The sequence below is a fragment of the Scyliorhinus canicula genome, chromosome 2 (assembly GCF_902713615.1).
Source record: "Scyliorhinus canicula chromosome 2, sScyCan1.1, whole genome shotgun sequence".
Taxonomy (NCBI): domain Eukaryota; kingdom Metazoa; phylum Chordata; class Chondrichthyes; order Carcharhiniformes; family Scyliorhinidae; genus Scyliorhinus; species Scyliorhinus canicula.
The window spans coordinates 128,762,863-128,787,190 of NC_052147.1; the positions used below are offsets into that span (position 1 = coordinate 128,762,863).

A 24,328-nucleotide genomic window follows, 5' to 3' on the forward strand; every position below is an offset into this window, starting at 1 on the left:
GGCAGCCTCCTTCCTGAGCCAGGGTACAGGGTTGCCTACCTCTCCTCCACCGCGTCCAGGAGGGTCTCCAGGTCGGTGTCCATAAATCATGGAGCTGCTCTCCTTGCTTCCATCTTGTGGCTGGGATGTTGTGTGTGGGGAGTGCACTGTGTAAAAGCTGCTGCAGCCTGTCAGCCTCCTGAGTGTCAAACGCGAACTTGGCGAATCCGGCACCATTTCCCATTGGAATCGATTGTGATCCACGTGGCCCCGGTGCTAGCCCATTAACAGTAGCCAAGTCGGTCCAGATTCAGCACCAGTTTTGCTGTCGCAGAACTCCACGCTTTCTGCGTCGGAGTCAACGCTTAATCTGAGGAACAGAGAATCCAGCCGATGCTTTGCAAGAACACTGGTCCCAATACAGTCAGGTGCAGACCATTCCAACTTTCGTAGTACTGGGGCGAGATTCCCCGGTGTCCGACGCCAAAATCACATTCGGCGATCGGCCGGGGAATCCCCGTTTATGCCGAAATCAGGGGACAGCGCGGCTTTCGTGATGCTCCGCCCCTTCCAAAGTGGCATACTGACAGAGTACAGCGCGCGCCATTTCGATGGCCTCAAGACTTTACCTGAGGGCCCACCCCCCGATACTCCACCCCCAACCGGCCGAGATCCCGACGGCCGGTCGCATGTGTTATTATTTGTCGGGAACTCTGGGTGGCAGCTGCGGACTGAGTCCCGCACTGCCACATTCGGGGAAGAGCCAATCCACAGGCAGGGGGACTTTGGCAGGGGCTGGGGGCACTTGGGGGGTGGTCTGGGGGTTGCGAACCTGGCCAAAGGGGGGGCACTATTTGGCAGGCCTGGTGAACGTGCGGCCAGCGCCATGTTGCATGGAACAGCCGCTGCAGGCCTCTGCCGTGCACATGCATATGCACGGCCACGGACCCGGCAATTCTCCGGCCGTATCAGCAGCTAGAGCCGGGTGTTCTACATTGCCTACCTGCTAGCCCCCCAACAAACAAAGGATCGGTGGCAGTTTTGCGCCGATTTTTCGGTCGGAAAACGCCACCATTCCCACGCCGGCGTCAGAACAAAGCTTGAGAATCGGAGAATCCAGTCCCTGGTGTCAGTGTCCCACAAACGAGAACCCACTGCCACCCCCATTCATCTCTCTAAATTTATGTATGCAAAATCAATTGGCTGGTTTAGCTCACTGAGCGAAATCTCTGGCTTTTAAAGCAGACCAAGCAGGTCAGCAGCACGGTTCGATTCCCGTACCAGCGGCGCCGGAATGTGGCGACTAGGGGCTTTTCACAGTAACTTCATTGAAGCCTACTCATGACAATAAGCGATTTTCATTTCATTTTTCATTTGCATGTGGCTCCGGTAATAACTTAGAGATTATAACCTTTGAAGTTCTGCTTTTTGATTTAGTGCCTCGCTCGCATAGAAAGATAGGAAATAGGAACAGGAGGAGGCCATTCGGCCCTTCGAGCCTGCTCTGCCATTCATTATGATGCTGGCTGATCATCCAATTCAGTCACACGCTCCCGCTTTCCCATCCCCCCCTATCCTTTGTTTCCTTTAGCCCCAAGAGCTTTTTCTGTTAACGTCGGGCAGGATTAATGGAGTTCTACAGCAGCAAAACTGGCACTGCACCTGGACCAATCAGTGACTGTTAATGTGCTAGCACCGCAGCCACATGGAGTACGATCGACTCCAATGGAAAAGAGTGTCGGATTCACCGGGGTTGGGATTGACACTCAAGTGGCTAACAAGCTGCAGCCGCATATTAGCACGCCACTCCCCACACGCACCCACCCAGTTAACAAGGTGGCACTGGTTGCGCTGGAGCACGCCCATCCCCTTGATGGGTTGGCTGGGGCCAGAGGACACATAAGAGGGGTGGCCTTGGGGGGGGGGGCACCTCTACGACCTGCGGCACTAGGTTCACAGCGTGCGCTGCCACACGGCTGCCTGACAGGCTGCGACAATGATGTTTCGTGCCCTTCCGCACCAACCCCTCGGCCCACCACCTGGCTGTCCCCCCGATATTCCCCCCAGCCCTGGCAGAAGCCCCCCGGCCAGCAGCACAACTGTCAGCACACTATGACGATATTGGACACTTTCCGTACCCACAGCGCCACCTCAAGGGTTGATGGGACTGTGTTTTGGATTGGCCAGTTCACATACAGGGATCACCGGTGGAAAGTGCGATTGTGGGCAGGTGTCAGATGTTGCCAAATGACGCAGAGCACCAGAGCTCATCGCAGAACAGGCCGTCATCATCCTCATAGTGAGGCATTGGGAGGGGGCAGGGAGGGTGGTCATAGGAGGGGATGGTCGGCAGGGTGGGGGTCGGATAGAATGTTCGTGCTGTCAGCCAAGCCCCCGAGTCGGTAAACCTGGAGCCGATCAGAGCATCTCATGTGCGCCGGCCCTGGCACACACATTGTGCGGCCTTCTAAGCCTGCCCGTGTCTTATGCCCCGCCCATCCAGACCATCCTTCACATCCTTCACATCCTGCTTGTCAGACGAGACCTGGCATTCATCCTCCTCCACCAGCACATCACCCCTCTGCTGTGCGATGCTGTGGAAGACGCAGTAGGCCACCATGATGCAGGTGACCCTCTCAGCATCATACTGCAGGGGCCCTCCAGAGTGGTCGAGGTACCTGAACTGCATCTTCAGCAGGCCGAAGCATCGCTCGATCACGCCCCTGGTCGCTGTATGGGCGTCATTGTGGCGGGTCTCCACATTGGTCTGTGGCCTCCGGAGAAGCATCATCAGCCACAACCGCAACGGATATCCCCTGTCATCCAAGGGCCAACCTCTCACTCAGGGGTGCTCCTCGAAGGTGTCAGGAACCATTGAGTGTGCCAGGATGAAGGTGTTGTGCACACTGCTCGGGCATCAGGCACAGACGTGCATGATGCGCAGCTCATGGCGACTATCACATTGACAGGCACTGGGAGCATGTGTCCTCCACCATTCCACCGTTCCAGGTGCGCCAGAATCTGGCAGATATGCCGTACGGTTCCCCTGCTCAGCCAGAGTCTTCAACGATATGCCCGGTCCAGCAGGTCCTCGAATAACAGGTGCTGCCGGTACACACGAGGCCTGATGTGACGCCTCCTTCCCACTTCCTCCTCGACCTGTTGGGCGACTGGCTCTGCATCATCACTGACTGGCTCCTATTCCTCTGGAACAGGCTCTGCAGCTGCAGAGCTCTCCCCAAGAATCTCCTGCTCGTACAGCCTCAGCGCGCCCCCCAGGGCTGCGGTGGCTAGGATGAAGGCCACCATTCCTGGTTGGATTCTGAAGCCCACTATATCATGTGGGCATGGGGCATGTATCATGCGTGAACCCCCCATGCCCAACCAGATTCAATGCAATCCCTACCCCCGCATGAACCCCCCCCCCCTCCCCACACTCACCCCCAGCCATTACCCCTGACTCTCAGCCCTCCGTACCGTACCCCTGGCCTCCGCCGGGCCTGAGAATCGCCGGGGGATGGCGTGAATCCTGCCCCACCACCACGAATTTGGCGCCGCATTTTCGGCGGGGGCAGGAATCGCGCCAGTTGAGGGCCATTGGCAGTGGCTCCCACGGAGATTTTCCAGCCCGCGATGGGCCGAGTGGCCGCCTGTTTTCAGCGGATCCCGCTGGCGTAAAATATACCAGGTACCGGCGGGACCTGGCTCTGCGGGCGGCCTGTGGAGTCCTCGGGGGGGCGTGGGGGGATCTGGTTCCAGGGGGACCCCCCCGGTGGCCTGGCCCGCGATCGGGGCCCACCGATCTGCGGGCGGGCCTGTGCTGTGGGGGCACTCTTTCCCTCCGCGCCGGCCGGTGTAACGGTCTACCATAGCCGGTGGAGAGAAGAACCCCCCTGCGCATGCGCTGGGATGACGCCAGCACATGCACCAACTCGCGCCAGCCGGCGGAGGCCCTTCGGCGACAGTTGGCATGGCGCCAACCCGGCCGGCGCCGGCTGAGCCCCTGAAGGTGCGGAGGATTGCGCACCTTCCAGGCGGCCCGACGCCGGAGTGGTTCACACCACTCCTCGGCGCCGGTACGGCCCACCCCGCCTTGTAGGGGAGAATCCCGCCCTATATCTGAAGCAAGCAATATGTTAGCTGGCAGTAACTAGTCACCCTCTAGTTGATTAAATACCAACATGTTGTAAATCTGCAATATGATCCTGTCGACTGTTTAAGGGATGGTGTAACACTTAATTCTGTGTCTTTCCCTCCATGGACCTGTTGGCTTTTGAGGTTTTAGGTTCCACTCCATTTAACTTCAATTGGTCTTTGGGGTCCTATCTTGCATGTATGAAATGCCTGTGTTCAATCACATGGGTCTCTGGGCACTGTGACTGCTCAATATTGCGTAACCAATACTGGCCGAACCGAATAAGTGAACATTACTGCGGAGGGGAAAGTTTCATTTATTTCATGACTGTCCCTCAAGTCTGAAATCCTATGCTAGTCTTGAGCTACACATTACGCCAACAATTAATTGAAAAGATGCACAGAAAAAGACTGCAAGTATGGAAATATGGATTTAAAAATCTGGAAGTGCACTGTGGGTCAATTAGCATCTCAAAGCAGAAAGACAGTTTCATGTTTTTGGTTGTCACTTCCTCTGTTTTCTGTTTACTATTTTGCATTTCACAACGGTAAGGTTATTCTGTACCCTCTTGTCTTTGTAGTCGAAAGGACACCTCATTCTTGGAACTATCTCAGTCATGGCTCCAGAAGTAATGTTCTTTAATATTTTCTTAGGATAGGAACAGAGGAGTAGGAGTTGGCCATTCAGCCCATCAAGCCTGCTCCCCCATTCAAATGATCATGGCTGATCAACCACTTCAATGTCTTTTCCCCCCACACTATTCCCATATCCCTTTATGTCATTAGTATTTAGAAATCTTTCCATCTCTGCTTTAAACACACTCAGCGGTGGAGCTTCCACATCCCTCTGGGATAGAGAATTCCAAAGATTCATAACCCTCTGAGCAAAATAAATTCTCCTCATCCCCCGAATTCTGAAATTATGTCTCCTGGTTCCAGACTCCCCAATCAGGGGAAACACCTTACCTGCAATTATCCTTGGAGTGTTTTGTAGGTTTCAATGAGATCACCTCTCATTCTTTGAATCTCCAGAGAATACATGTTCAGTTTACCAAATCTCTCTTCATGGGCAGTCCTGCCATCTCAGGAGTAAATCTGGTGAACCTTTGTTGTGATCTCTCTATGGCAATAATATCCTTCCTCAGGTAAATGGACCAAAGCAGCACACAGTACGCCAGGTACAGTCTGACTAAAGTTCCATTTCTACAAAGTTCTACAATGGAAGCAATACTTTGCTGCTCCTGTGTTAAATTCTCTTGTAGGAAGGATTAAGGTGAATCCCAAAGCTTTTTATTTGTATGTAAAAAGCAAGAGGGTGGCCAGGGAAAGGATTGGTTCACTTAAGAACAGTGGGGGGAATCTATGTGTTGAGCCAGAGGAAATGGGTGAGGTCCTAAATGAGTACTTTGCATCAGTGTTCACCAAAGAAAAGAACTTTGTGGAAAATTATTCTTGGGTAGAGTGTGTGGACAGTCTGGGCCATGTTGACATTGAAAAGGAGGAGGTATTGGGTCTTTTAAAATTCATTAAGATAACTGTGACCTATTGATAAGGACACCCAAGTCCCTATGTACATTTGAATTTTGTAATCCCTTACCATTTAAGAAATACTTTGCACACCTGTTCCTCTTACCAAAGTGGGTTACTTCACATTTGTCCACATTATATTCCACCTGCCATGTTCTTGGCCACTCACGATGTCTGTCTACATTCTCTTGAAACTGCTTTGCATCTTCCTCACATCACATGTTCCCACAAGTACTGATCCCCATGGTACTCCACTAGTCCAGCCTGCCAACAAGAGAATGATCTATTTATTCCTACTCTCTGTTTCATGCCTGATAACCAATCCTTAACCCTTGTCAGTATATTACCTCCTATCCTATGAGTTTTAATTTTGCTAACCAGACTTCTGTGGGGACTTTATCAAAAGCGTTCTAAAAATCGAAGTATACTATATCCAGCAACTCACCTTTATCAATTCTCTTGGAAATATCCTCAAAATATTTCTCATTCATAAATCCATGTTAAGTCTGCCCAATCAGGTCATTATTATCCAAGTGTCTATTTATCACATCCTTTATAATAGATTCTAACATTTTCCTACTACTGATATATGACGAACAGATCTGTATTTCTATTTTCTTTCTCCCTCCCCCTCTTCTTAAATTGTGGGGTGACATTTGCTACTTTCTAATGTGCAGGAACCATTCCGGAATCCATAGAATTTTGGAAGATGATCACCCATTATCTCCACAGCTTCCCCTTTCCACACTCCGGGATGTAAAATACCACGGGCGCAATTCTCCCCCCCCACGCCGGGTGGGAGAATCGCTGGGGCGCCGGGCGAGTCCCGCCATGCTGCCCCGGTACTCGCACGCAATTCTCCCACCCCCCCCCCCCCAAAACCAGCGCGCGAGATTTATGGCTGGCTTCTCGGAGAATCGTCGCTCGCCATTTGTAACGGGAGAGTGGCAATTCTCCGGCCCGGATGGGCCGAGCGGCCTGCCTAACATGACAGGTTCCCGCCGACACCGTCCACACCTGGTCGCTGCCGGTGGGAACAGCGCAGGAACGCTGGGGGTTGCCGGCCTGTGGGGGGGAGGAGGGGGTATCCAGCACCAGGGGGGGGGCTCATAAGGGGTCTGGCCCGCGATCGGTGCCCACCGATCGGCGGGCCGGCCTCTCTGAAGGAGGACCTCCTTTCCTCCGCCGCCCCACAAGATCAATCTGACATTTCTTGCGGGGCGCCCGCGGGGAGGACGGCAACCTGCGCATGCGTGAGTGACGTCATTTACGTGGCGCCGGCCGCGTAATTTATGCGGCGCCGCTTTTATGCGGCGCCAAAGCCCGGCGTGCATAAATGGCGCAGCGCCGCTCCTAGCCCCCCGGGGGTGGGAGAATAGTGGGCGAGGAGCGGCCTCCGACGCTGGAGTGAAACACTTCCGTTTTCACTCCGGCGTCGGGACTTAGTCTCCCGATGGGAGAATCTCGCCCCAGGTCTCAGGGGCTTATCAATCTTCAGTCCCATAGATGCCCATGTGACCTAGATTTTCCTGCTTTGTGAATGATTGCCACAAAGGTAAACACACAGAGCCTACAGTGTATTACAAGGGACGTCCCTGTCAGATCATGGTGCTATCAGCAAAGTAACACTGGTTAGCATATGTCACTTGATTAATGATGAGTTCAGATCCTGATGTGGTAGTTTGATATTCCTGTTCAGTTTCATATATTCCGAAGGTAAAAGAAGATGGAATGAGTAAAAGTGGTCATGAAGCTGTTGGACTGTCATTAATGAATTGTCATTAATGATCTGCTGGTAAGGAAATCTTCCCTCAAAACCTAGCCTAGCTGCTGACTCCAGTCCTGTAACAATGTGCTTGACATTTAACTGCACTCTGAGAAGGTACTGGAGAGCCACTCAATTGTATCAAATTGTTTCAATAGTTCAGGAAGAAGACCGCCTTCTCCAGACAACATGAGTTGATAGGAAATGGTATCCTTGCCAATGACACCCACATCATGTGATTTTTTAAAATAATTTTAGTTGGGAGGTAAGGTATGTTTCTGCCTCATCACACAGCCAGTATCTGATAGAGATTTAGATAACTCAGATTCCTGAGTTTCATTCAATTAGTGCTTGTGTTAAAGTTTGTATCTTAAACTTTTTCTGAAGCTATTGACAGACTTTGAAGCTCCTTCTACAAACATTAACCCATTCCTGGGGATGTCTGTAAATGTTGCCATACTCTGAAAACATTCTGTGAAACTTGACACACCCAAAGGACCTTTTATAAATACTGAGACAGACTGAGAATCATCTTTTAGTAAAACACTCTGGGGGGTCCTTTACAAATATTTGCTCATTCCTAAGGCCCGACTGCAAAAATTGAGATACCACAGGAACATCTGAGCATAAAGTGTTGGGTAATGAACATCTCAGTGGGCTAGTGACTCAGTGCCCTGTAACCGCATGACTAATTTGTCTAATTTACAGTTTAACTATCCTCCCTTTCAAAATATGTAACTAGTGTTTTGAAATTATGGCTGAGTTCCTCACTTACTTCCCCAGTCTGGATAGCAACCCTCCCACCCCCCAATCAGATAGAACCCCCCCCCCCCCCCGTCCCCCAAACCGGATAGGGCCCTCCCCGCCTCCCAATCAGAATAGTGTGGTGATATGCATCACTATAGATACAAAAGGGGTTAATGTAAGTACACGTAGACTAGACACTAGAGGGGGTACCAGAGACATGACACACAGACACTCAACCAATAGGTCAGTAAGATAGGACACGACCAATGGGCATTCACGATACACACAGATGTGACACTACCACAGGAGGGCATTACACCAACCCATATATAAAGGACACAGCACACATGATCTTCCTCTTTCCAGTGGAGAGACTCAGTGAGTACAAACACAGGGTTGATTCAATATCACACCCACCACGTGGATTGTAGCAGACTGGTTTGTCAGTCTTGAGTAGCTATAGAAGGATTAACAGTAGTGGCAAACCTGAGTAGGAGAATTGTAAATAGTTCAATAAACATGTTGAAGTTATCTCCACGTCTGAACCTTCCTTTGTCAGAGTGCACATCAAGGAAGTCGCTTATGCTACACCAAGAGCATAACAAGACAAATAGCCCACCCCCATTCTGGATAGGCCTGCCCCCCCCAGGTCTGGATAGCAACTCCCTCCCCAATCTGAATAGCCCCCACCCCATGTTTGGATAGCACCTCCCCTCCAGTGTGGAAAGCACACACCCCACCCCACCCCCCCTCTGGATAGCACCCCCCCTGCCCCCCAATCTGGATAGCCTGCCCCACACAGTCTCGATAGGTATCCCCCCAGGTCTGGATAGTATCTCCGCCCCCCGTCACCTGGAGAGCACCCGTCCACGCCCTAATTTTGGACAGCTTCCCTGCCCCCCCCCCCAGTCTGGATAGCCCCCCCCCACTTTGGATAGCACCATCTCCCACCCCCAGCCCCTGTTTGGAAAGTCCCCTCCCCACTCCCCATCTGGATAGCAATCCCCCCAAATCTGGATAGCGATCCCCTCTCCTGCCCCCAGACTGGATAGTTCCCCCTCCCCCGCAGTCTGGATAGCACTAACATGTCCCCCCCCCCCATGTCTGGATAGCACCCCCTGCCTCCTAGTGCTAGCCCAACCCCACCCCCATTTTGACTGAAAACGTGAGTATGTGCCTTGAATTATACAGCAAACAGAGAAAAAGAAAGCTCACATTTCATAGTTTAAATTATTTAAAATATCAGTGTTTAGCCTAGTTGTTACCATTGATAAAAAGTACAGGTGAAAAATATTAGCTAGTACTTTAATACAACAAATGATGGTGATGGCAGCCATGGGGAATACTATACCGCAAAGGAAGATGGTTGCAGTTGCTGGAGGTTAATCATCTCTACCATCTGCTGTACCTGCATGCTTACCTTCAGTGACTGGTGTAAGAGGACACCCAGGTCTCATTATACATTCCTCACTCCTAATTTGTGGCCATTCAGATAATAGTCTGTCTTCTTGTTGAATGAATGAATGAATTGAATTGATTGAATGAATGATTGAATTTTTGGAAGAGGTGACTAAAGCATTGAATAGGGGGGATGGGGGGGTGAAAGGGGAGGCATGAAAGTGATGAATAAGGGTAGGAAAACCAATGAAGGGAGAACCGTGAGATGGAGTAGTTACATGGGCCATGATAGTTAGGGTTTAGGCTTGGGAGGAGATGGTTATGTTATTGTGGGTTTTTTGTGTTTGTTGGATCTCTTTGTTTAAAAATGTTAAAATTATAAATGCCTTAATAAAATAATTTCTTTAAAAAAAGGATGTGACTTTAATGCAGCCTGTATCTTTAACTCAAGCAGAAGCAATGGCCTGTGCCTTTAAATTCAAGTAGGGGATTGCAGCAGCAGGAGAGATCAGTGATGACTCAATTTAATTGATTTGCCTGATGGCCAATGCATTGGCCAAAAGGGGCGCAACTCTGCCACGGTGGCAGGTGGTAATTGGATCTCGTCACACTGTTGTGCTTTTTGGTGTCACAGGCTTGTGTGTTCTTTTCATTGTCAATTCTGTAGGCTGGATGGAGGAATGTAACCAACTAACTCCAGGAATACCCATCTGAAGCAAGGACTCTTATCTTTTAATCTTAAACTTTATTATTTTTCACTCTTTTCTTTCCCCTCTGTGTTTGTCTGTCTTTTGTGTGTGGGTAGAGGGTGGGATAGTCAAAGGGGAGTCAAGTGCCAAAGGACATTTAACCTACTGTATTCACTACATATTTCATATTTATTCTAATTATAAATAAACAGTAATTGTGTTTAAACCTACACACCTGGTGACTGTAATTATTGGGCAGCCAAAGATTTCATGTATTTTCATAACAATTATTGATTAATTCACGAGTGTTGTGCCTCCGGGGCCTGTGGGACTGGAACAACCATACACTAGCCCAGGGTGTTGTAACAATATGTAAGCCTGTTTACTATTGATGCTCACTCTACTTGATTGGTTAAGCCTGGATATGAACTATAAAATAAGCTGTAGCAGTTCCTGGAAGCAAAGAGCTAGAAACATGGAGCCGAAATTTTAAAGCACAGTCACATTCATATATGCTGTTGTTCTATCTTTGCATAGATCCAAAATCTATATTTTACAACAGTATACCCCCCCCCCCCCCCCTTGTATGACCACAACTAAAATTATGAGCACTTTTGGGCTGTGCTGCTGTGTCACCCCAAATTGTTCAGGTTTTTAGGGTTTCTCAATATAGAGGAATATAATATAAAAGCAAAGGGTTATACTGAAATGTTACTGATCATTGGTTAATGCTCAGCCGGAGTATTGTGGATAATTCTCCACAGCACACTTCAGGAAATGCTTAGAACCTTAGAAAGGATACAGAGGAGGTTTACCAGGTTGTTCCTGGGAATGAGAGACTTCAGTTATGCAGGCAGAGATTGGGAAATTTAGGACTGTTCTGTTTGGAATAGCGAAGGTTAAGAGGTGACCTATAGAGATTCTTAAGATGCTGAAAGGTTTTAATTGAATAAATAGAGAAAAATGATTCCCTCCAAAGACTTAGTCAATAACCAGAGGTCATGGACTTCAAATCTAGAGAGAGGATGGGGAGACTTTGTTTCAGTCAGCGAGCTGTCAGGATCTGGAATGTTCTACCTGGAAAGGGGTTGGAGGCTGAATTCATTTGCGATTTTAAAAGGTAGTAAATCTAATTGAAAATGAGGAATAAATAAGTTTGTGGACCAAAGGAGATATGGGGCTGTGCGCATTTTTTTCTTTCAAGTAGTCAGCACCAGTACTCAGGGCCGAATGATCTCCTCCAGTGGAGTAAATGTTTATGATTCTAGGGACAAGCAGAGGCTGAACGGCTACTTGTGCGACCATCTATCTGTCTGCTGGTGTGTTTGTGTTGGGAGCTGTGAGATTGAAAGAGTGAAGTGTTTCTAATGTAAAGGTCCCAGGAGTCAGTCAGTAAGGTGACTGCCCTCCATTTCTGTCCAAATGTCATCCAACGCCCCCCTCCCTCCCTCCTTTGAGCACCGTTAGCAAATGTCCCCTCACGACAAGTCTCTCGCTCGCTAATTTTAAACACTCAATTTGACATTTATGGAAGGCATAAATAATCGTCAGTCGGGCAAATTGAGATGATAAAGGCGAGGAACCTTTACCGAGTGGACAGCCGGGTTCAGAGCAATACAGGGAGACTATAAAGAGATCCCCAGTCCTAGCCTCGGGACACAAGTGTGCAGCTGGTAGTGCTGCAGGCGCTCTCCCCCAAGGAGCTCATTCCTTTCCTGACTGTGTGAGGGCCATTTGCCAGCAGGAACAGCCAGCCCTCCAGCACACCTTGGGGGGGGGGGGGGGGGCAGTTCACCTCTTGCTCTCCTCCATGTAATTAAAGGTTGTCCTTCGCTGAGGGACCAAAGCTATGAGCAGAGCTGCGGGGGGAGGGGTGGGGGGAGCTTGAAGGCCTTCGGGGGGTTGGGCCTGTGAGGGCGCCTTGCACTTGAGACTCTGGCATTCCCACTTGCTGGGTTGGATTTCACTTTTATTTTTAAACCGCCGCTTCATCGACACTTTCTGCAGAAAGGGACCTGACACGTTTGTGATACCGAGGAATTCCCACCCATTCCCAAATGCCAGGTGAAACCAAATCAGCTCCCGGTGATGTGAGGAATGTATAGCTTCAGCAGATCAGAATTCGCTTTAAAATGTCCCACAATGTCACCCCACGTCAACAGGCGGGGAATCTGACTTTAGGGGAGCTCTTTCATTCCTGATGTACAATAAAGGATTGAGAATTTACGCTGGTTTGGTAAACTCTTGGTTCCATTTATAGTCCGGCCAGTCCATCTCCCTTCCTGTTGACTGTCCAATCGAGCGGCATGTGACAAGTTTGTCTTATCAGTAAGGGGCATATATACCGCAGCTCCCAGGCAGACCACGCTGCCCGGCTCCACATTCACAGCCTCTCACTAACTCCAGGCGCCTGCCTCAATCTAGATCCCAAATGGCACCCAAGAAGGATGTAAAGAAGCCAGAGCCCAAAGCTGCGGCAGCTCCTGCTCCCGCTCCCCCACCCCCTGAACCACCTAAACCCAAGGAGCCAACCGTCGACTTGTCCTCAGTTAAGGTGAGTACATTTCCGCGGGAAAATCGCCAGCAAGTCTTTGCTCGAATACATTGCTGCTCTTTTTTTAATAACCCTACCGCTCTAAATTATGTCCAAGAGTCATGTCCATGATATTTTCCGAGGCCTGCATGTTGTAGGGATTAGGTTGTTCTTAACAAGGACCAAATTATAAAAATGTGAGATTAGAGATCTGGTTGCCTTGGCCGAGCCCAGTGTTAAACTGCTCAGTGTTCCTTTATTATTTCTGCCATTTGTTATTACTTTTAAGATTTTCTGAAATTATATTTTTGCTGTGCATTTTGAACTCTTGGTAATCTGGAAGAACCGTGATTGCATCTTGTCTCCCACTGCATGTGCTGCACAGGGGGGTCTATTCCACACAGATCTCGAGAGTTCTCTTGCAACCTAATTTTATCACCAGCCTCACTCAGTCTCCCCGCCTACAGCAGGCTGAGAGAGTTCACAGAAATGTACTCCAGACATATGACTAAATATGGGAGCGACACTAAGACGTGTCAGCTAGTATTACCATGAGATGCGTTTGCTTAAAAAAGGCAATGTCTTTATGTATTGTACGTAATGTACCGGACTCCTATCCGTTGCCCTAATAAACCTGTTCTCAGATGTACATTGGACCAAGTGTTGTCACTGTCATTCAATGTGCAGTTTGACTAAACATGTCGCTACCATCTTTCACACTTTCAATAAAATTGTAGATAAATAACTCGTCACAGATTGAATGCATTGTCATCCAGAATCAAATTTTCACCTGCATTTTACAGTTTTCCTATTAACAATTATTAACAATATTGCTATTAGCAACTGGAGAACTTTCTCTGCTAATCCCATTCTTAATTCCGAGCATTGGACACACGAATTGAAGGAAATCCCTTCACTGCCTCATTTCCCCGGGGCCGTGTTGTACATTTTCTACCTCAGCGCCAACATTCTCACAGGAGCTCAGACCCGCAGCCTTCCTCGAGACTCGAATCTTTATGCAGCCACTTGTCTCTTTGAAGTGAGAGGGTTTTACATGCAAGCAAATGTTTAATGTATGACCAGGACGCACTAGTTTAATGTTCGAATGGAAACTAAGATGCAACGGACCATTTACATTAAATATTGGAGAGGAACTTATTAAATCAGAACATTGTTACCCAGATTCGTATCGGTGAGGGCATATATAAGGGAGATTGTTAGGGTATATGTAGATTCGGCACACAGGGTATATGTAGAGATGGGCACTGTGAGAGTATATGTAGAGATGGGCACTGTGAGAGTATATGTAGAGATGGGCACTGTGAGAGTATATGTAGAGATGGGCACTGTGAGAGTATATGTAGAGATGGGCACTGTGAGAGTATATGTAGAGAGAGTATATGTAGAGATGGGCACTGTGTGTGACAGTATATGTAGAGATGGGCACTGTGAGAGTATATGTAGAGACGGGCACTGTGAGAGTATATGTAGTGAGAGTATATGTAGAGATGGGCACTGTGTGACAGTATATGTAGAGATGGGCACTGTGAGAGTATATGTAGAGACGGGCACTGTGAGAGTATATGTAGAGGTGGGCACTGTGAGGGTATATGTAGAGATGGGCACTGTGTGTGACAGTATATGTAGAGATGGGCACTGTGAGAGTATATGTAGAGATGGGCACTGTGTGTGACAGTATATGTAGAGATGGGCACTGTGAGAGTATATGTAGAGACGGGCACTGTGAGAGTATATGTAGAGACGGGCACTGTGAGAGTATATGTAGTGAGAGTATATGTAGAGTTGGGCTCTGTGAGAGTATATGTAGAGATGGGCACTGTGAGAGTATATGTAGAGATGGGCACTGTGAGAGTATATGTAGAGGTGGGCACTGTGAGAGTATATGTAGAGGTGGACACTGTGTGTGACAGTATATGTAGAGATGGGCACTGTGAGAGTATATGTAGAGATGGACACTGTGTGTGACAGTATATGTAGAGATGGACACTGTGAGAGTATACGTAGAGGTGGACACTGTGTGTGACAGTATATATAGAGGTGGACACTGTGTGTGACAGTATATGTAGAGATGGGCACTGTGAGAGTATATGTAGAGATGGACACTGTGTGTGACAGTATATGTAGAGGTGGACACTGTGAGAGTATATGTAGAGGTGGACACTGTGTGTGGCAGTATATGTAGAGGTGGACACTGTGAGAGTATATGTAGAGGTGGACACTGTGAGAGTATATGTAGAGATGGGCACTGTGAGAGTATATGTAGAGATGGGCACTGTGACAGTATATGTAGAGATGGGCACTGTGAGAGTATATGTAGAGATGGTCACTGTGTGTGACAGTATATGTAGAGGTGGACACTGTGAGAGTATATGTAGAGATGGGCACTGTGAGAGTATATGTAGAGGCGGGCACTGTGAGAGTATATGTAGTGAAAGTATATGTAGAGATGGGCACTGTGTGACAGTATATGTAGAGATGGGCACTGTGAGAGTATATGTAGAGGTGGACACTGTGTGTGACAGTATATGTAGAGGTGGACACTGTGAGAGTATATGTAGAGATGGTCACTGTGTGTGACAGTATATGTAGAGATGGGCACTGTGAGAGTATATGTAGAGGTGGACACTGTGTGTGACAGTATATGTGGAGATGTGCACTGTGAGAGTATATGTAGAGGTGGACACTGAGAGAGTATATGTAGAGATGGGCACCGTGTGTAACAGTATATGTAGAGATGGGCACTGTGAGAGTATATGTAGAGATGGACACTGTCTGTGAGAGTATATGTAGAGATGGACACTGTGAGAGTATATGTAGAGATGGACACTGTCTGTGACAGTATATGTAGAGGTGGACACTGTGAGAGTATATGTAGAGATGGGCACTGAGAATATGTAGAGGTGGATACTGTGAGTGTATATGTAGAGATGGACACTGTCTGTGACAGTATATGTAGAGGTGGACACTGTGAGAGTATATGTAGAGATGGGCACTGAGAATATGTAGAGGTGGATACTGTGAGAGTATATGTAGAGATGGACACTGTGTGTGACAGTGTATGTAGAGGTGGACACTGTGAGAGTATATGTAGAGATGGACACTGTGTGTGACAGTATATGTAGAGATGGACACTGTGAGAGTATATGTAGAGATGGGCACTGTGAGAGTATATGAAGAGATGGGCACTGTGTGTGACAGTGTATGTAGAGGTGGACACTGTGAGAGTATATGTAGAGGTGGACACTGTGAGTGTATATGTAGAGATGGGCACTGTGAGAGTATATGTAGAGATGGGCACTGTGAGAGTATATGTAGAGATGGGCACTGTGTGTGACAGTATATGTAGAGATGGGCACTGTGAGAGTATATGTAGAGATGGTCACTGTGTGTGACAGTATGTGTAGAGGTGGACACTGTGACAGTATATGTAGAGATGGGCACTGTGAGAGTATATGTAGAGATGGGCACTGTGTGTGACAGTATATGTAGAGATGGGCACTGTGAGAGTATATGTAGAGATGGGCACTGTGAGAGTATATGCAGAGGTGGACACTGTGAGAGTATATGTAGAGATTGGCACAATGAGAGTATATGCAGAGGTGGACACTGAGAGTGTATGTAGAGGTGAACGCTGTGACAGTATATGTAGAGGTGGACACTATGAGTGTATATGTAGAGGTGGACACTGTGAGAATATATGTAGAGATGGGCACTGTGAGAGTATATGTAGAGGTGGACACTGTGAGAGTATATGTAGAGTTGTGCACTGTGAGTATATGTAGAGTTGGGCACTGTGAGAGTATATGTGGAATTGGGCACTGTGAGAGTATATGTAGAGATGGGCACTGTGAGAGTATATGTGGAATTGGGCACTGTGAGAGTATATGTAGAGTTGGGCTCTGTGAGAGTATATGTAGAGATGGGCACTGTGAGAGTATATGTAGAGATGGGCACTGTGAGAGTATATGTGGAGATGGGCACTGAGAGTATATGTAGAGGTGGGCACTGTGAGAGTATATGTAGAGTTGTGCACTGTGAGAGTATATGTAGAGTTGGGCACTGTGAGAGTATATGTAGAGATGGGCACTGTGAGAGTATATGTAGAGATGGGCACTGTGAGAGTATATGTAGAGGTGGGCACTGTGAGAGTATATGTAGAGTTGTGCACTGTGAGAGTATATGTAGAGTTGGGCACCGTGAGAGTATATGTGAAGTTGGGCACTGTGAGAGTATATGTAGAGTTGGGCACTGTGAGAGTATATGAAGAGATGGGCACTGTGAGAGTATATGTAGAGTCAGGCACAGTGAGAGTATATGTGGAGTTGGGCACTGTGAGAGTATATGTGGAAATGTGCACTGTGAGGGTATATGTAGAGATGGGCACTGTGAGAGTATATGTGGAGTTGGGCACTGTGAGAGTATATGTGGAAATGTGCACTGTGAGGGTATATGTAGAGATGGGCACTGTGAGAGTATATGTAGAGATGGGCACCGTGACAGTATATGTAGAGATGGGCACGGAAGGAATATATACAGAGATGGGCACTGTGAGGGTATATGTAAAGCTGGGCACAGTTAGTGTATCCAAACAGATGAGCACTGTGAGGTATATGTAAGGGATTGGCATTATGAGAGTATATGTGAAAGATGGACATGATAAGAGTATATGTTGAGATCGGCATTGTGAGAGTATATGTAGGGTGGACCAGTGGTTAGCACTGCTGCCTCACAGCACTGAGGACCTGGATTTAATCCCGGCCCCGGGTCACTGTCCTTGTGGAGTTTAAACATTCGCCCTGTGTCTGCGTGGGTCTCACCCCCATAACCCAAAGATATGCAGGTAGGTGGATTGGCCACGCTAAATAGCCCCTTAATTGGAAAAAAAAGAGAATTGGGTCCTCTGAATTCATTAAAAAAAGAATAAAAATGAGAGTATATGTAGATATATGCTCTGTGATGATATGCAGAAATGGGCACTGAGAGGTTAGAGATAAGACATGGTCATTGTGAGGGTATTTGTAAGAGATGGGCACTGTGAAAATATATATAAGGGATTGACACTGAAAGAATATATTGAGATGGGCATTGTGAGAGTGTATGTAAGAGATGGGCACTCTGAGGGTAGATATAGAGATGTCACTGAGAGTATATGTAGAGATAGGCACTGTGAGAATATATGTAGAGATGGGCACTGTGAGGGTATATGTAGAGATAGCACTGTGATGGTGTATGTAAGAGAAGGGTACTGTGAGGGTATATGTAGAGATGGGCACTGAGAGAGTATTTATTGAGAAGGGCACTGTGAGGGTCTATGTAGAGATGGGCACTGTGATGGTGTATGTAAGAGATGGGCACTGTGAGGGTATATGTAGAGATGGGCACTGTGAGGGTATATGTAGAGATGGGCACTGTGAGGGTATATGTAGAGATGGGCACTGTGAGGGTATATGTAGAGATGGGCACTGTGAGGGTATATGTAGAGATGGGCACTGTGAGGGTATATGTAGAGATGGGCACTGTGAGGCTATATGTAGAGATGGGCACTGTGAGGGTATATGTAGAGATAGCACTGTGATGGTGTATGTAAGAGATGGGCACTGTGAGGGTATATGTAGAGATGGGCACTGAGAGAGTATTTATTGAGAAGGGCACTGTGAGAGTATATGTAGAGATGGGCACTGAGAGAGTATTTATTGAGAAGGGCACTGTGAGAGTATATGTAGAGATAGGTACGGTGAGAGAATATTTAGAGATGAGCACAGCAACAGTATATGAAGAGATGGGCGCTGTGAGACTATACTTAGAGATGTCACTGTTAGAGTATATGTAGCAATGGGCCCTGTGACTGTATATGCGGAAATGGGCACTGTGATAGTATATGTAAAAATGGCAACAGTGAGAATGTATGTAAGAGATAGGCACTGATAGCGTATATATAGAAATGGCACTGTAAGGGGCAGCACGGTGTCGCAGTGGGTAGCATTGCTGCCTCATGGTGCTGAGGTCCCAAGTTCGATCCTGGCTCTGGGTTACTGTCCGTGTGGAGTTTGCACATTCTCCCCGTGTTTGCGTGGGTTCTCAAAGATGTGCAGGATAGGTGGATTGGCCACGCTAAATTGTCCCTTAATTGGAAAAATGAATTGGGTACTCTAAATTTAAAAAAAAGAAATGGCACTGAGTGTATACACAGAGATGGGCACTATGAGTGTATATGTAAAGATAGGCACTTTGAGAGTATATTTTGAGGTGGGCACTTTGAGAGTATATGTAGAGATGGGCACTGTGAAAGTATATATAGAGATAGGCACTGTTGGACAGCACTGTGGGGCAGGGGCTAGCACTGCTGCCTCACGGTGTTGAGATCCCAGGTTCAATCCAGGCCTGGGTCACTGTCCGTCTGGAGTTTGCACATTCTCCTCACAACCCAAAAGTTGTGCAGACTAGGTGGATTGGCCCCGCTGAATTGCCCCTTAATTGGAAAAAAAAATAAGTGGGTACTGTAGATCAAAAAAAGGATGGGCACTCTGAGAGTACATGTGGAGATTGGCACTGTAAGAGTATATGTAGGGGTGGCACTCTAAGGATATATGTAAGAGATGGGGACTGTGAGAGTATATGTAGAAATAGGTTCTGTGAGACATGTGCAATGTGAGGGTATAGGTACAGATGGGCACTGTGAGAGTTTATGTTTGGATGGGCACCGTGAGAATATATGCAGAGATGCGTACTCTGTGGATATATGTAAGAGATGGGCACTGTGAGAGTATATGTCGACATGGGCACAGTGAGAAATAAAGACATGGGCACTGTGAGAGAATATGTACAGATAGGAACTGTGAGAGTATATGTAGAAATAGTCACCGTGAAGGTATACGGTGAGAAAGGATGCAGAGATGGGCACTCTGGGTATATGTAAGTGATGGGCACCGTGAGACTATACGTAGAGATGGCAACTGTGGGTGCACATGTTTGGATGAGCACTGTGAGTATATATGTGGAGCTCTGCACTGTGAGAGTATATGTAGAGATGGGCATTGTAAGAGTATATGCAAGAGATTGGCACTATGAGAGTACATGTAGAGCTGGGCACCGTGAGAGTATATGTAGAGATGGGCACTGGCAGAGTATCTGCAGCAATGGGCACTGTGAGGTTATTTATAAGAGATGGACACTGTTACAGTATATGTACAGGTGGGCACTGTGAGAGTATATGTAGAGATGAGCACTGTGAGTGTACATGTACGAAATGGGCACTGTGGGAATATATGTAGAGATGGGCACTGTGAGCGTATATATAAGAGATGGGCACTATTACAGTATAGAGTATAGAGATGCGCTCTGTGAGGGTAAATATAAGAGATGAGCACTGTGATAGTATATTTAATAGATGGGCATTGATAGAATATATTTAGAAATGGGCACTGAGTGTATTGGCAGAAGTGGGCATTGTGAGAGTATATGTAGAGCTGGGCCCTGTAAGAGTATATGTGATAGTGGGCACTGATAGGGTATATGTAGAAATGGGCACTGTGACTGTATACGCGAGGTGGGCACTGTGATAGTCTATGTAGAGATGGGGACAGTGAGACTGTATGTAAGAGATAGGCACTAAAAGAGTAGATGTAGAAATGGTACAGTAAGTGCATACGCAGAGATGGGTACTGTGAGTGTATACATAGAGATGTGCACTGTGTGAGTACATATAGAGATGGGCACTCTTGGGCTGCATGGTGATGCAGTGGGTAGCACAGCTGTCTCACGACGCTGAGGTCCCAGGTTCGATCTCAGCCTGGGTCCGTGTGGAATTTGCACATTCTCCCCGTGTTTGCGTGGGTCTCAGCCCCACAAGCCAAAAGATGTGCACGCTAGGTGGATTAGCCACTCTAAATTGCCCCTTAATTGGAAAAAAAAAATTGGGTATTCTAAATTTTTAAAAAAAGGGATGGTCACTCTGAGAAAACATGTAGAGATCTGCACTGTAAGAGTATATGTAGAGATAGCACTCTCAGGGTATATGTAAGAGATGGTGTGAGGGTATATGTAGAGATGAGCTCTGTGAGAGTATATGTAGACATAGGCACTGTGAGGATATATATAGACATAGACAATGTAAGAGTTTATGTAGAGAAGGGCCTTATGCAAGTAAATGTACGGATGGCACTGTTAGAGTATAGGTAGAGATGACAATCTGAGGGTATATATAGAGAATACAAACTTCAATGGTCTGTGTAGATGGGCCATTCCGAGGGTACCTGTAAGAAATGGGCACTGTGAGAGCATGTGACAGAAAGGGACTGTGAGAATATATGGAGAGATGATCACTGTGAGGTTATATGTAAAAAGATGGACACTGTCGGAGTATATTTAGATATGGGCACTTTGAATCTATATGTAAAGATCAGCACTGTGAAGATACATGTAGTGAGGGGCATGTGAGGGTATATGCCAGAGATGGGCAGAGTGAGAGTACATGTAGAGGTGGACATTGTGAGGGTATCTGTAGAGATGGGCACAGTGATAGTAGAAGTCAGAGATGGGCACTGTGAGACTATGTCAGAGATGAGCACTGTGAGAGTGTATGTAGAGATGGGCACTATGAGAGTATCTGAACAGATGGGCACTGTAAGAGTATATGTAGAGATAGGCACCGTGAGAAGATACGTAGAGATGGGCACTGTGAGGGTATATGTAGAGATAGGCACCGTGAGAAGATACGTAGAGATGGGCACTGTGAGGGTATATGTAGAGATAGGCACCGTGAGAAGATACGTAGAGATGGGCACTGTGAGAATATATGTGGAGATGGGCACTGAGAGTATATGTAGAGATGGGCATTGTCGGGTATATGTAGAGATGGGCACTGAGAATATATGTGGAGATGGGCACTGTGAAAGTGTATGTAAGAGATGGGCACTGTGAGAGTATTTGTAGAGATTGGCACTGTGATGGTATGTTAGAGATGGCCACTTTGCTTGCAAATATTGAGATGGTCACAGTGAGGTTATATGTAAGAGATGGACACTGTGAGATATGTAGAGATGGGCACTGATTCTATGTTGAGATGGGCATCGTGAGGTATAAGTAGAGATGAACACTGAGGGTATATGTAGTGAATGGGACTGTGAGTATAAATGTAAAGATGATACTGTGAAGGTGCATATGGACATGGGCAATGTGAGAGTATATGTAGAGATCGGCATTCTGAGGGTATACATAGTGAGGGGCACTGTGAGGATATATGTAGAGATGGATACTGAGAGGGCTTCTGTAGAGATTAGCACTGTGAGAATATATATCGGAGATGAGCACTGTGAGAGTACATGTTAGAGATGGGACTGTGATGATATGTATATATATATATGGGCACTATGAGAGTATATGTAACAGAAAGGCACTGTGAGAGTAATAATAATAATCTTTACAGTCACAAGTAGGCTTACATTAACACTGCAATGAAGTTACTGTGAAAAGCCCCGAGTCGCCACATTCAGGCGCCTGTTCGGGTACACAGAGGGAGAATTCAGAATGTCCAAATTACCTAACAGCACATCTTTTGGGACTTGTGGGAGGAAACCGGAGCGACCCGGAGGAAACCCACGCAGACACGGGGAGAACGTGCAGACTCCGCACATTCAGTGACCCAGCCAGGAGTATATGTAGAGATGGCACTCTGAGGGTATATGTAGAGAATGTGCATTTTGAGAATATCTGTAAATGCAGCACTCTGAGGGTATCTGTAAGTGATGGGCACTGTGAGGGTATATGTAGAGATGGGCACTGTGAGGGTATATGTAGAGATGGGCAATGTGAGGGTATATTTAGAGATGGGCAATGTGAGGGTATATGTAGAGATGGGCACTGTATGAGTATATGTAGAGATGGGCAATGTGAGGGTATATTTAGAGATCGGCACTATGAGGGTATATGTAATGTTGGGCACTGTGTGAGTATATGTAAAGTTGGGCTCTGTGAGGGTATATGTAGAGATGGGCACTGTGAGGGTATATGTAAAGTTGGGCACTGTGAGGGTATATGTAAAGTTGGGCACCATGAGGGTGTATGTAAAGTTGGGCACTGTGAGGGTATATGTAAAGTTGGGCACTGTGAGAGTATATGTAGAGATGGGCACTGTGAGAGTATATGTAAAGTTGGGCACTGTGAGGGTATATGTAAAGTTGGGCGCTGTGTGAGTATATGTAAAGTTGGGCACTGTGAGGGTATATGTAAAGTTGGGCACTGTGAGGGTATATGTAAAGTTGGGCACTGTGAGGGTATATGTAGAGATGGGCACCATGAGGGTATATGTAAAGTTGGGCACTGTGAGGGTATATGTAGAGATGGGCACCATGAGGGTATATGTAAAGTTGGGCACTGTGAGGGTATATATAAAGTTGGGCACTGTGAGGGTATATGTAGAGATGGGCACTGTGAGGGTATATGTAAAGTTGGGCACTGTGAGGGTATATGTAAAGTTGGGCACTGTGTGAGTATATGTAAAGCTGGGCACTGTGAGGGTATATGTAAAGTTGGGCACTGTGAGGGTATATGTAGAGATGGGCACTGTGAGGGTATATGTAAAGTTGGGCGCTGTGTGAGTATATGTAAAGTTGGGCACTGTGAGGGTATATGTAAAGTTGGGCACTGTGAGGGTATATGTAAAGTTGGGCACTGTGAGGGTATATGTAGAGATGGGCACCATGAGGGTATATGTAAAGTTGGGCACTGTGAGGGTATATGTAGAGATGGGCACCATGAGGGTATATGTAAAGTTGGGCACTGTGAGGGTATATATAAAGTTGGGCACTGTGAGGGTATATGTAGAGATGGGCACTGTGAGGGTATATGTAAAGTTGGGCACTGTGAGGGTATATGTAAAGTTGGGCACTGTGTGAGTATATGTAAAGCTGGGCACTGTGAGGGTATATGTAAAGTTGGGCACTGTGAGGGTATATGTAGAGATGGGCACTGTGAGGGTATATGTAAAGTTGGGCACTGTGAGGGTATATGTAGAGATGGGCACTGTGAGGGTATATGTAAAGTTGGGCACTGTGAGGGTATATGTAAAGTTGGGCACTGTGTGAGTATATGTAAAGCTGGGCACTGTGAGGGTATATGTAAAGTTGGGCACTGTGAGGGTATATGTAGAGATGGGCACTGTGAGGGTATATGTAAAGTTGGGCACTGTGAGGGTATATGTAAGTGTGGCTCTGATGGGACATCGGAGTCCAGGAGCCTATTCTCTACAGTATATAGCTAGTTCTGAATTGTCTCTTGGCCTTGCGCCCACCCTGGCCTCCTGCTGGATGGTTTGCTATCACACATTGAACTGAAAGACTGCCAGCAGAGATGGAATCTCGCTCAGTGCCCATTGATGCATTCTCTAGAGGAGGGGGCTGAACTCAACCTGATGCTTCGAGCACCAGGAGGTTTCCCGAGTGAAGTGCTGAAGTAACCAATGGTGATTAATTAATCTGGGTGGGGCAGCTTCCGGGACCTTTCTAATACTGAACAACCTTGTACCACTCCCTGTTTCTT

The 24,328-nt window shown here is 47.2% G+C and overlaps 1 protein-coding gene across 2 annotated transcripts in view; it reads left to right on the plus strand.

Annotated features, from left to right (window-relative positions):
* The first annotated feature begins 12,442 nt into the window (after positions 1–12,442).
* Positions 12,443–24,328, plus strand: part of LOC119958143 (myosin light chain 3, skeletal muscle isoform-like) — a 34,187-nt gene continuing 22,301 nt past the window's right edge. The window contains exon 1 of one of the 2 annotated variants that reach the window (XM_038786458.1): positions 12,443–12,793. In XM_038786458.1, coding sequence (XP_038642386.1) covers positions 12,671–12,793 — 123 coding nt within the window. In that variant the 5' untranslated portion in view covers positions 12,443–12,670. The remainder of the gene's footprint in view (positions 12,794–24,328) is intronic. The other variant, XM_038786448.1, reaches the window with a different exon arrangement.